This window comes from Sabethes cyaneus, chromosome 3 (assembly GCF_943734655.1).
Source record: "Sabethes cyaneus chromosome 3, idSabCyanKW18_F2, whole genome shotgun sequence".
NCBI classification, from domain to species: domain Eukaryota; kingdom Metazoa; phylum Arthropoda; class Insecta; order Diptera; family Culicidae; genus Sabethes; species Sabethes cyaneus.
Genome location: NC_071355.1, coordinates 160,547,180 through 160,561,132, shown reverse-complemented (window position 1 = coordinate 160,561,132; position 13,953 = coordinate 160,547,180). Strand labels below are relative to the sequence as shown.

Genomic DNA, 13,953 nt, shown 5'->3' with positions numbered 1-13,953 from the left:
CAAAGAAATTTATATCTCCTAATAAAACAGTAACCCAGAAACTTCTTAGCCTGTCTAAAAAGGACTTACGTACTTACTGTGGCCTCGTAACAGGCCACTGCGTAAGTAAATATTACTTAAAACAACTGGGAAAATTAGAAGATGACACGTGTCGCTTCTGTAAGCTAGAAAGTGAAAATGCGGAACATCTACTATGTTATTGCGTGGCACTACTTCATAAAAGAAAAACTTTCTTTGACATGATTTTAATACAACCCTCGGATGTATGGATGAATTCTCCCAATAAGGCAATAAACTTTATTCGTTGTATAATACCTTATTGGGACAATGCCGTCGATCAGCAAGTGGAAATCACTCATACTAATAGTGATACGACACCCTGATGTGGCGTACAATAAACTGGGGCCTGCCACAATAGATCAAATAACTGGTCGCAGTGGAAAATGTACCCAAAAAAGGAAAAAAAAAGAAAAAAAAGCACAATATAACTTCATTTTGCTTGTTTATTGAGGTATATGCTTCAATTAATACTTGTGGGATATAAATTTATCAAAGACAAGGTATTTGTCACAAGGCAAGACAATTGCTTTCGTTGTACGAGAAGCTTTATAAAGAAAAAATGAATATTCCGATTCAATTATATTGTACCAACAGTTGCGCTAATGTTTCCTTAATTAAGTTTGATGTTCCTTTAATTGTGTTATTCCACATACATTGCTAGGTTGCTAAGTGAAAAAACATCGTAGCAAAACTATAGATGAGCGCCTATAGTTGTGCGCTCCAACTGCGCGTTAGATTTTGGAAAATTGGCATTTTAGCAAATAATGCTTTAATTTTAAATGGTGTAGTCTAACTACCAATACTTCTAAAAACCTGTTTTATATAATGAATGTAATTGTTTTATCTAAAATGCTACAGTGACGAAAATATGCATTAATAATGAATAGTAGCGCAACTATTGGTATTACCACAACTTTTGGATCAACTACCCTACCACTCGGTCCAACGTGTTTATGTTTGCCAATGTGATGTTTACCACCATATCATTCATGATCATGATGAAATCAAATGCCGATAGATATATTTTCGGTGAATGACACATATTTTGTATGTTCAGGAAATTTACAAAAAATGACCTTTTTGCCGCTCATATTTATGGCTGTTGTCCAGTCGCTATCTAGGAATATGCATCCTTACCAAAAATCATTTATAGCATGCTTCAATGTGCACCTGTCGCTTATACCATTTTTCATGCAAATTATCGAGCATTCCTGTGAAAAATAATATATCAACTATGCATAATCATAGTGTCACTTGAAAAAAGTAAAGAACCATCAACTACAAATTGCATTTGCTCAAAATTATTGAATCTATTGCTAATACATTACCCCCTTATCATCTACGTTTGTAATATATATCTACAAAGATGTTATGTTCTGATTAATCATATTTGAATGCACTATTCATTTTATCTTTTTTGCTCAATGCATTAACGTATGAAATGGAACTTCATTCTTTTTTCTATCTTTTATACATTCAAATTTATTTGTACAAAAAATGTTTAATATAATATTTCGAGTTGTTGAGATTTTATCAATATGTTATTAGTAAGATATTTTAAATTATTAATATAAAAAATGGAACTGATGGAACAGTTGAATTGATTTATAGAACATGTATTGAGGCCACAAAAGGATTATTATAAATTCCCTTCGAATGCCTTAGGAAAATTCCCGAATAAACTAGAAAGTGATGTTAAGTGATTCGGCTAAATTTAATTGAACAAACAAATTGGTGCATCTTTTCATGCTGTACCAAAACTGCATTCTTTTGCTTAATTGTTTTCAATGCTCAATTGTTTTGATTTTAAATCACACGTTCATTATCAGCTTGTCCACACATTTTTTCAACCGCTACGGTGAAGCTTACCAAGTTGTATTGCTTCCACCTATTCATGAAATGTCACAAGATGTCACAATAAACATTTTCACTTTCTTAAACTCCCAAATGCACATCTTGGTACAATATGACAGCAGAATCCGTTGAAGACAGGAGTGAGTAGAGCTGCTAGAGCTAGAAGTTGATGATCGTTTCATGCAAATTTTGCTTTCAATTGTTTTGACAAATACGTTTCTTATTTGGTTTTAGATAGATGAAACTTCTATATTTATTAGAAACGGTTTTATTAAGACAGTTGGCATTCTAGCGTATTCCAATTAGTGACCCAATTTATTTTCCTTTATTATTATTAGAGCAGTGCACATTAATAATCGACTCTGTAAAAAAGAAAATCGTAGCAAATTTAATAAGCCTACCTCGGCTGAAGGTTGTACTTATTCTGAACCTGTACCTTACATATTATATTTTTTTTCCGAGTTTTTGAATTTTCGGTTTAAAGTTAAAATCACATTATTTACATAGTACTGTATAATTATTGATTACATTTCCAATCTCCGTTAACTTCTTCAATACTTAATATGTTAGGTATTCATTTCAATTATCTATGTACAGGGATGGTTCGATCACTTTGACTCAATTTTGATTCATTTGACACTACCGTCTCAACCGAGCAAATTTTGACAAAGTTATGTATGAGACATTTGTAGAACTCGTTATTGTTTATAATTTTGCAGAATAAAGTGTTGCTGTAACTTTTATAGTTACGGCGCTACAATGCTAGTACCTCTTTAGTAACTAAATGAACGTTCATTTAGTTACTAATGCGGTACTAGCATTGTAGCACCGTTACTACAAAAGATACAGCAACACTTTATTAAGCAAAATTGAAGATCTAGTTATTATCTACAAATGTCCCATATATCAATTTGCCAAATTTTACTTAGTTACGACGCTACTGTCAAATGAATCAAAATTGAGTCAAAGTGATCGAATTAGAGATGCCAATACCGGGGGGTATTTTGAAAACCGGTTTTTCGGTATTGATAAATGCAATACCGGTAAAACCGGTAAAAAACCGGTAAAAGTTAACAGTTGAAAACTGCATTTAAAAATTATATGATGTGAAGAGAATCTTTACTCAATTTTTTTAATTAAGCTAGTTCATTAAAATAATAATATTTAACAATGCGAAGAGTGTTTACCGTGTCATCTTTTAAACGAGAACAAATTTTAATGAAAATCTTCCGGAGGCATCTTCATTCGGTGTCCACAGAGAAAGAAAGAACAATTCCTAGTGGTAAATTAGAAATGTATCTAGGAAAACCCTTGTTCAAGAGTTTACTGAATACTGACATTTATGATAAATTATAACTGGAAGTTCAGTTGATTTGGTTCCTCTGCCTACTCGGTTTCTGGATTTATTCCATTGACTTTTAAAATAATAAAACCTTGCAGAATTTTGTTTTCAAAACATCCTTGTAGCCTTGAAGAATATTACAAAGTCATCCCGAATAGTGCGGTTAATTATAAAACGAATAAAGTTAAATATACGAGCTCTCTCTGAAATTCTACCGATACAGTAACTCGAACAGCAGTTGTCCGGTACCTGAAAGGTGTTCCGAGAGTAGTTTTAGAGTTCGTAGTTCGTAAAGTTTGCAATTTTTTCGGTACAGCAATTCGACAGCAGCAGACTGGTTCTAGCACTGCGACAAGATCTTCTTTCTTCATGAATTCCTCATCGCATAAGTAAAGCGAATCGTTGCTTCTCAGATCGGACAGAAACGATCGAAGCGATAATTGAAGCCCGCAGAATTGTCTCAGCCCTGCCAACAGGTTATTCTAACTAAACATAAAGTTATTTCTATTCCAGTTTGTCCTAGCAACTGAAGATTTTCTGAATAGCTTCACTGATATCGCACATTTATTCTATTACGCAATATTCTTAATTATTTGGCGCATACAAGAAAGAAATTGGACTTACTTTGCTCTTCGCAAAATGCTACGATCAAGAAGCATACGCCGCCGTACGAAGCAGACAATGTACAAAACCCTTATTTAACCGGTAGTGCTTTACAGACTTGAAGCTGTGACATCGCTGACGGTGGAAATACACGCCCTTGTCGTGTTTGACCGGCAGATGCTACAGATGATATTTGGTGGAGTACAAACTGGAAGCAGAGAGTAGCAGAAACGCATAAATCACGAACTAAAAGCATTGCTCGGAGAGATTCATCGTACAGCTGACGAAAGTCGGTAGGCTACGGTGGGATGGACACGTCGAAGACGCCGGAAGACAGCTCTCTTCAACGACCCCATCGGCACCAGGAACAAAGAGGCTCAACGTGCAAGATGGCTCGATCAAATTTGCGACTTCCGAGACAAATGGGAAATTGGCGACGAGTGGAACGGGTTGAATGGAGACGGCTGCTTGAAAAACACTAGACAGTCTGGTTCAATCATGAAATTAAGTTTACTCTATGCTTCAAAAGTTTTACCAGCGATTCAGGCTTCTTGAGTTATTATTTGATCATGCAAAAAAGAAATACCGAAAATACCGGTTTTTGATCGTGGAAAAACCGGTAATTCGGTAGTGGAAAATAGCCCGGTAATACCGGTAAAACCGGTTTCGGTAAAACCGGTATAGCATCCCTAGATCGAATCATCCCTGTCTATGTATAATTGCAAAATATTTAAAAAACACTTGATTTGTTTTACAATTTAACAGTTCTTCATTGTAGTGATTAACGCTGCAGATCAATATAACGCTGCAGAAAAATTATCCCAAAACAGGCTGTCCAAATGATTATCTTTGCTCCTAAACTAATGAAAATCTATTCATAGAAACGTAAACAATTTTCAAAATGTTCATTTTCATTAGTTATGATCACATTCTCTGGTGAATGGTCCTATACCGTTATCGTATGGTACAATCATCGTCACCGAGCATTGGTAATGCGGAATGACATGTAATTACTTTTTCAAGGACCAGGATTTGACATGAGCCTCTTCAGGTGCTTCCATATAATTATCGGGTTATCAATTTTGCCTCTATTTTATTATCTTGTCTAACCTATTCCTCTCGTGAATTTCCTCGACTAGATAGTGTAAAGAGTCGTTTCGAATCGGTACTACGTTACCGCTGTTCTTGGGTATTGATTTATTTTGAATTTTTATTGATTGAGTTTTGATTCAAACATTATATAATATTAGGAAGTATAATCTTACATTAAACCTTGGTAAACTTAGACTTAGTTTAAAATGTCGTGAGATGATTCAGCAAAAAAAAAATTATTATAACAATTAGTTGTTACCTATACCTATCAGATTATTTGTCAAATTTAAAAATATGTTTCATGTTTTTAATCTACATAAAACCTTTAGTTGTTGTCAGATAATTTCGAAAACATTAGTCTATTTGATGGTTGAATGGCCATTATCAAACCAGCCATAGCTTTTTGTAACCGTTTTGCTTTAACATCTAATAATCCTAGTATTAGAATCTAATTAGTGTTATTATCGTTCCAGCATCGAAGACTTAGTTATAGTCGCCATGCAGTGGATGACCGGGATCTATCCACACAGGTAGTATACTTGCTACATTCATGATTCTCGTTACTTTATGACAATATTTTCTACCTCTTTCTAGCAAGTGAACTATAAAATGCAGATGAACATCAGACGCATGATTAGTGAGAAAAAACACCACAAGCGGAGCAAGCGAGTCAAGGTGACCTGCTCTGTATAGCCAAACCGTCAAGTTACATGTTCATTAACATTTATCTATTCTTCACTAGGACGGCAAACAGCAGAACCACGTCTCATTCCCGGAATTCGCGCAGAACGGATCAGCCAAACAGTTTGCGAACGGTACGAATGATATCGTTATGACTAATGATACAATTACGATTACTAACCACCATCCACCACCACAACCACCATCTAACAATTACAATCGCAAAAAAAGTAAAAGAAAATATTCTCAGAATCTTAGCAAATATCGTAGATTAGAAATAGGTAATGAATCGTCAGAATATTTATTTATGTTCTTCTACTATTTGCCCTCTACTATCTCAGTCACAAGAACTTGCTTTTTCCCACTAGGTCTATAATGTTTTATTATTAGTCCAGTATTTTTCGTAACCTTTGCCAAGCGCTTATTCACTTTGTCAGTAGTAGTTCTCGGTGTTTCTCCTTTTTATCGAATAATTACCATAATTAACGTCCGACAAAAATTTAAAAAACCTAAATTCTCAATTGAACGTTGCATGCCCATGTCGAAATCAATATTCTTCTGTCAAATTTTAAAGTTATGTTAATTTAACAAAACTCGTAGCTGCATTCCCTTCCATGTAGTCATGATTTAATTTATTTATTTGAAACAATATCTACTTTACTCAATCTATTTGTATAGTATAGGCTAACAAGATTCTCCTCTGTAAATTATAGGCTCTTTAGAATTCGTGTTTCAGGTTAGAACCGCAAAAATTCACAACTCAAATTTGTTTTCATTCAGATCGGCACCGTTTCCCTTGTAAGTTTATTTTAGTTTTCTACAGCTTCGCGACATTGCTCCGAATTTTCAAACCGTCCCCCTCGGTATATGTAATAATGATTTGTATTGCACCACGCTCTTACTATGTTTATATCACAGCAACTGCCGAGACAATCTATAAACATTTTTCGTTTACTTTTTTTGTGATCCAATCTACTTCACGTCCAGCTCGTACGTACGTCGTCTGTTTCGTCATCAATCTTGCTGCTCCAAAATGAGAACAAATTGTTGAGTGTAAACAAATCTTTTAACCGTCTCAAACCGATAAAAAAATCTGTAACTATTAAAACGCTATAAAGCGACGGCGGATGTAAACTGCCAGAAATGGTTACCATTAATTTGCCCTTTCAATGTTACAGATTACATCAACGAAGTTCTGCACGAGGATAACGAGGACGACGATAAAATTGCAACTGCTGGAGGCGACGACTGGGACGGTGGCGGTTTAACCTTTACCGCGAAATCATCGCGTAAGTATTGTTTGGATAATAGTTAGAGTCAAACAGTGTTGAGTGTACTTTTCATACATATTTTTTCTTTGACCCAACATTTACTGTCCTCCGATTTACATCGCCGCTCGTCAAAATTACATTACCTAACTCATTGTGAGCTATTGAATACTCTCTCTACATATGTTCAGAACTCGTAACCAGAAGCGTGTCAATTTCCACGTCCACTCTCGTTGTCGTTCAAACTTTATTGTTGTTTCATGTATTGGTAGCCCATGATTTATATACGACGTATTACTTCACGATTACAAAATTGAAACGACCTCTAAATCGGCATAGACATTGGCGACTGTATACAAGCATTTTTACTCGTATATGAATCTTAATAAATCTCTGGTTAGACTTGTGAAATACTAAATAGCAACATTATTTAACATCCAAAATTAGTTACAGTTGTTATCGTTATTTTTGAGTTGTAATATACATATCATACCATCAATTTTACTTACTGATAGATTTTAGAATTACAATATAACGTCATTCCTACTCTCGGACTATTATCTCGGACTCAGGATTCATTAATTTCAAAATCAAAATGAATCCTCAGAATGATCAAAGCAATGTACATCGCTTGCTTTCTGACATTAGGCAACTTTTAAATTCCGTCCAGAAAATATGTCTCGTCTTTTGAGGTGATCTATGTTTCTTCCAAATTTTCGATCTCTTCGAAAGAAGTGAACTGGTGACCTGCTAGCCCGGCTTATCCGTCAGAATAACCAATAATTAAATAATGCAATTTCCGTAGAATACTTTCACGAATTTTGTGACATAAGAACGAGAATTGTCATGAAGCAGAATAATTTTATTGTGTATTTTCGCGTATTAATTGTCTTGCTTTGCTTTGCAATTGTCTTGCTTTTAAATCCTTTTCATGGATGTCCACCGCACAGAAAAAAGCTCGTTGCCGCGCTTCTAATGATTCAGCAAGCTTGTGTTTGACTGGTATCTTCTTCGAGTAAAAATCCAAGTATACGTCTTCACATTTTTTTTGGTCAGAGTGAGATTTATTTTCAACTCTAAAGTCACCATCCTTGAAATGTCGAAATCATCCCCGGAATGATTTGTCAGTAGGAACATTGTCAGTATAAATATTGTCAGTATAAACATCCGCAGGCATTCTATGCGCTTCAGCACTTAGGCGTTGGGGGTTTATCCACCTGGGGAACTTGGAATTAGGATGTGGTGAAATCAGACTCTGAGCTCTGCCGAATTTCTATAAAATCCCACAGCATCTGGAAGCAGTTTCGTCAAAGCGAGAAGTGCCGCTTAAAGCGCAGCCCACATCCCTCCTTCATATTGAATTCCGCATTTACCATTAATGAAACCTCTTTCTTGCCGGGGCAAATTTGTAAGAGTGATATTACCTCGAGTGCGTAATAAAGCTTCCATGGGCAAATTGCAACTTCTTCCGCTACTTGATTCCATTGGCGAAACTACTGCTCATTTCTGGGAAGGGCTATCATACCATTTTATTTGGTCGGCCAGGTCCATTTTTAGGCGGGGCTATATCTTTCCTAGGAAGCCCCCCCCCCCTAGTTCCGCCAATGCTTGGTTCTAGGAACGAGATTGGTGACATTGTAGTAGGACAAAAACACATGCATACCCTCCCTTTGTGCTGAATTTTGCTTTACCGACGATGAAGGTTAGTTATAAGAATGGTACTGGCTCGAGTTACCAATGAAGCCTGTTGCCTAGGCCTAGGGGAAAATTATAACTAGTCTCCGCACTTCCTGGTTCTAGAGTGCGAGAATGGTTGACAAACAGTAAGAACATGGAGAAAAAATGAGTGAAATTACCGACATTCATGCATGGATAACAAGCAGTTTGTTCAATCTATAGCGCTACTGAAAAAAGAACAAAGTGCGGAATACAGAAAAATGCACCTGGATGATTTCACAATAGATCTACAAGTGGAAAACAGATGTTCTAGTGGCAGGGAGACAAAAAGGGGTGTTTTATAGTATCCGCAGGGGCAAGATAAGACGTAAAGGAGAAAAAGTGCAAAATAGAATAAGGGAAGGGTCGTTGAAGCAACACTTACTAGGGTCATAGTTCGTTTCTCTTTATCAAGCTACGACATCCGTGATCATATCAAACCAAATCAAATAGACTCGATTCCGGTTATAATTGAATCCCATAATAGCTCCTATAAGGTATTCTTTGAACTTGTCTAAAATTGTTTGGTGTGAGTTTATCTGAAAAACCTTTTTTCTGTCAAATTTGCCACTATTATGCAACTGTCTATTATCTATTAGGCTTTCATATTTCCATTAGTAGAAATCTTCCACATACACTCAACTCATTTTTTCGCGCTTATGATCGTGTCATAATTTGTCATTCTAAACATTTCACAAAAATTCATTTTCCCCAACTTTGTACCACCATTCTGAAAATGTGTACTCTTATCTTTCGGCGAATCTCTCTTCCACTCTTGGCCACTTCGGGCTCTTCCACTTCCGATGCTCAGCCGAATCGCCGGCTAGTTTGCGACAAAAAAGTACCAGTGCGGCCACTCTTACCAAGGCAACCGGTGAGTGCGGCTCCAGCGGCGGTGATGGCCTGTCGAACAACGCTGAAGCCGCCTGTTCCACTAGTAGCAAGAATAACTCGTTGATCGCACAAATCACTAGCCTACCAGGTTTCGATCCAACCAAGGCACGCATTGTCAAGCACGTTACTAGCAAGTTCACTTCTTCCTCTTCGAACAATACCATCAACAACAACTACAACAATAATAATAATAACAGCATCAGCGGCGGTAACAGCAGTACTAGTATGGACGTTGCTTTTACCGCCGCTTCCGTCCGACCGCTTGAGCGTCCGGATCGACTTATTCCGACAGCGGCCGAAACATTCCTTCCCTGGCGGAGGGACAAGTCCTATCAGAGTTTCGGTACGTGACCTCGCAGTTGAACTGTAGTTTTTCCTTGATTTCTAATTGTATTTTTTAGATCCCAAAGTGGAACGTTTCTCAAAGCTTTCGTTCGTTATAATTCTTTAGAACTGTTTTCAGACTGATTTATAGTTGCAACTTTGTTCTCGATCGATTCGGTTTCCTAGACTGCTGTTATAGATCACCGTTTTCTGCATGATGTTCACAACCGAGCACACATTATGTAAGCATAATGTATGCAAATCACAGCCGTTGAAATTAAGTGAAAGTAAAATGTTACAAATGTGTGTTTAATCGTTTGATTCGTCTGTATTTAATCTTTTTGATTCGCCATTTTTTCACTCGAAACCTCCGATATCAATAGGACTCAGTTATTGTAGTGCTCACAAACTTAAATCTGATGTTTTTGTGTTGCACTAAAGTAGAGTTTGCATGCTTAACCGGTACAGCTCCTCAGAATTGTTTCTTTTTGATAATCTGTAGCTGTGTAATAATTGTTGGTTAAACTGATTTGTTACTTATACCAATATCTATAAAACTAACATTCGTTGTTTTATATTATTTCCTTTTATATTAGTTGACGAAAGCTCTGAACCATCCAAAGTTGATAAACGTTTATCGAAAGATATGAAGGATGCAGAAGGTGAGTACAAAAGTACCGTATAGCGTATCTTCAAACTGAAAGACTAAAACTTTTCTTTAGTAGAGAATCGCGTTACAACACCCACCGCCATAGAAGCAGTGCTGCCCTGGAAGCGGGACGTCGAAGACGATGAAAGTGGTGCTATCAAACAGAACGAATTTCCCTCTTGGGCTTCAAACAAGGAATATCTAGCATATAATTCACCAAGTGCAACATTTTTAGGTAAGTATTGGCTTTCGTGCCTTTTCACCCCGTTTACGGGTGTGTTTTGATTCAATATGTTCCGGAAAAAATGATTTGACGCATCTAGTAGAGAAATCTACTATTCGTTGACCGTCAGAAAAAGAAATCAATCATTTTAAAAGCCTATCCAATTCATACTCATGTAATTTTCATGCAACGAAGCTATTCGATCTGATCTTTCCCAACTATTGGCGTGCCTATGACTTTATCGATTCAATCAATCTATCAACTATGTAGCGATGTTAAATCTTTATTTATTTTGAAGCATGTATTCTCGATTTTGCAAGCTCTCTAAACGATATTCCTCAATATGAATAATTTCAATCATGAATCTTACGTTTGATTATTTTATTTGACTCACACGATTCAAAAGTTCTCAAACATAAAGACTTTCCGAACACACGACAAATGGAATACAATTATACACGGTGCATACTTAAACCTCAAGACAGAAGGGTTGCTATTAGTGCCTGCCTGCCATTTATTTCATCAATTATCTCAACTACAGCTCCATGTGAATATGAAAACTAAGCACCTGTGAACAAATGCACCGTATCCCATTCAATAGTTAAGTTGTTTGATCCAATATCGTATTACTAGCAACTGCATGCATGATGATCACCAATATGCAACACTGTGTACGAATATGCTGCATTAACTCGATGCAAGATAATCCAAATTTAACCGAACCTCAAAATTTAGAGAAGCTAGCTTATGCTTTTTTTCTCCACTTGCAAACTTTTGTTGTCTACTTAACTATCTCTGTCGTTTCAATGTCTCAAACTAATGCGTCGAAAAAACACTCAACATGTTTTGGGCCCATGAAGAACTGCTCACCTTTCATCAGGACTGAAAATTTGCACAGGCGGGGTGTCATCCCAATCGCTGCCAAAAATGCGGTTTGTCTTTCAGCTGTGCAGGATTGAAACCCTTTTTGAAAGTTTTGATTTGAATTGTACAACCCTCTTAATGACAAACCCTTTTTCGTCATAGAATTTGTGCATGGTTTTGAAACCGAACGATGATGCTATTTGGTGACAGTGCAGAATTCCTCTCCGAGAATTTAATGATGTGTGTAGTTTTCGAAAAACTTATTACCCAGTATGGTTTGATCGATGGTTGAAGGTTAAAACATCACAAAACCAATTCAAGTGAAATGTATGAAAAAATAGCTTGTTCAGTCTATGTATAAATGTAGGTACACGATGTTAATATTCTTTGAAATTCATTTATTTTCACCGCATATACAATTTATTGTTTCATGCTTGAAAATATAAAAGCATCTATTAGAAATGACCACGGATTTTAAAACGAAATGTCCTTTGCCAAGGCTAACCGCGAATTCATGTCATAACATGGCTCAAAACGATAACCAAACTATTATTTCAACTGCTGTCAAAGCATTCATAAATTAACCAAGAGTTTGTTCAGGTTAATTCGAAAATATTTATTTTGAAACATAGTTTTGAACCGTTACGCATTATGGTGTACAGGTCGATCTGTTATACTTTGCATATAATCATTTATTTTGGGTTAGAGTTAGCACTAGCACAGGATAATTTACGAATTCGCCATAAACTTTCGGTTTTTCCTTAGAGCAAAATTACGTTTTTCTAGATAAAGAGAAATAAATTATTATCCTTCACATCTTCAAAGTTATTAACACTAATTCGGTGGAACTACTACTTTTACGGATAAGCTCACGATGACGCTTGATTTTTAAGCAATTTTTTCGGTATTATAGCCGTGAATTCTGTCCTATTTCAAGCAGTTCTAATATTGACCAAGTTTAACCATCGATCAATCCCGAATAGCCGCATTGGTACGTGGCTATCCCTTACTTTTCCTCACTGTTTCTGCCTGCTGAGTCAACACTCCCTTATCACCCATGAGTCTTTCCGAAACCACCTTTGATTTGATTAATTTGCATTCGCCGCATTAGCTCGCACCTAACCGCATTTTTATCCATTATCCGCGACTGTCCCCCGTCACCCCGTCAATTTTTCATGTAGGTGGCCTAACACAACCTAAACAGGCTAAGTCCGTAATAGGTCTATTCCGGCGGGAGAGTTCCGGCTCTGGCGGTATCGTGATCGGCGGGGTAACGGATTCCGAGACATCGACCCCGGTCATGGCGACGACGCCGATCGGACGCGTCAAGAAGGATAAACGATCGGCCTCGATCGCTGGCTACATCACGTTCGACGGCAGCTCCGGGGACGCCAACGGCGATCCGCTGGGGGTTTCCAAGGCTGCCACCGCCGTTCCGCATGCGAATGCTTTCCCGGTAACCGCTAGCCACAGGCGTAACAATAGACGTGGCTCGATGCTGGAGCTGAGCGGGTAAGTACACTGTTGTCGAAAGGTCCGCGGATTTCCTCTCCTTCCCTAGTGTTCTATTTTCGAATATGTGTGAATTATCTCATTATTGGCTCAAGGTAGATTCTGATCGATTTATTTTATATCAAGGTCATTCTTCTACCCGTAAGTCATTGAAACTTTTGATTCTAGATTATAGAAGAATGACTTTGATTTACATCCAAAAATTAATTATAAGTTTAAATAGATATCGTTGTTTTTTGCATGCGGGTAGTAGAATCGGGCTCAAGTTTTGTCTTTAAATTTTATGTGGGTGTGTTTTGTGGTGTATTAGATATTATGGTTTGTTGTTTAAGATGTTACAAAACTAAAGTTAAGACTAATGCACACGGTGATACTAAAAATACTTTCGCGTGGCTAGTATTTTATACATTGATGTACATATGGAAGTCTTCTAATTATACTTTTGCTCAGGACAACACACGACACTGTTCAGATTCAGACCGCCCGTAGACACGCTCAGACGAAATCACGTTTAGTAGGATAATACTCAATATTTTCTATTATATTTTAGGAGATTATTTGTATATTTAAGACATTTTTTTCAATCAGTTTTCTTATCAGCATATATTCTAGTTCACAGGCCAATATGTACGGGATGTGCTCAAAACAATGAAATACTTAAGTCACAAGTGACCAATAAGCATTAACATAAGCAGTAAATCAGCTGCTTTTAGCATATCTGGCATTTTATACTGCACAGTGTTGTTTATTAGCTTTTTGACAGCTTATTCGCATTAATTTGGTATTCAAAATTCTATTCGAATTCTTCTTGTCGGTAATCAGCCGCAAATAAGCATTGTCAGCATTATAAGAGCAGTAATGTAGCATTATA

At 36.7% G+C, this 13,953-nt stretch overlaps 1 protein-coding gene across 4 annotated transcripts in view; it reads left to right on the top strand.

Annotated features, from left to right (window-relative positions):
- Nucleotides 1-13,953, top strand: part of LOC128743240 (sodium/hydrogen exchanger 3) — an 86,141-nt gene that overhangs the window by 60,515 nt on the left and 11,673 nt on the right. For 3 of the 4 annotated variants that reach the window (XM_053839784.1, XM_053839782.1, XM_053839785.1), the window contains 7 exons: nt 5,425-5,481; nt 5,546-5,626; nt 5,694-5,766; nt 6,811-6,921; nt 10,431-10,496; nt 10,557-10,718; nt 12,752-13,082. In XM_053839784.1, the coding sequence (XP_053695759.1) occupies nt 5,425-5,481; nt 5,546-5,626; nt 5,694-5,766; nt 6,811-6,921; nt 10,431-10,496; nt 10,557-10,718; nt 12,752-13,082 (881 nt within the window). The remainder of the gene's footprint in view (nt 1-5,424; nt 5,482-5,545; nt 5,627-5,693; nt 5,767-6,810; nt 6,922-10,430; nt 10,497-10,556; nt 10,719-12,751; nt 13,083-13,953) is intronic. The other variant, XM_053839783.1, reaches the window with a different exon arrangement.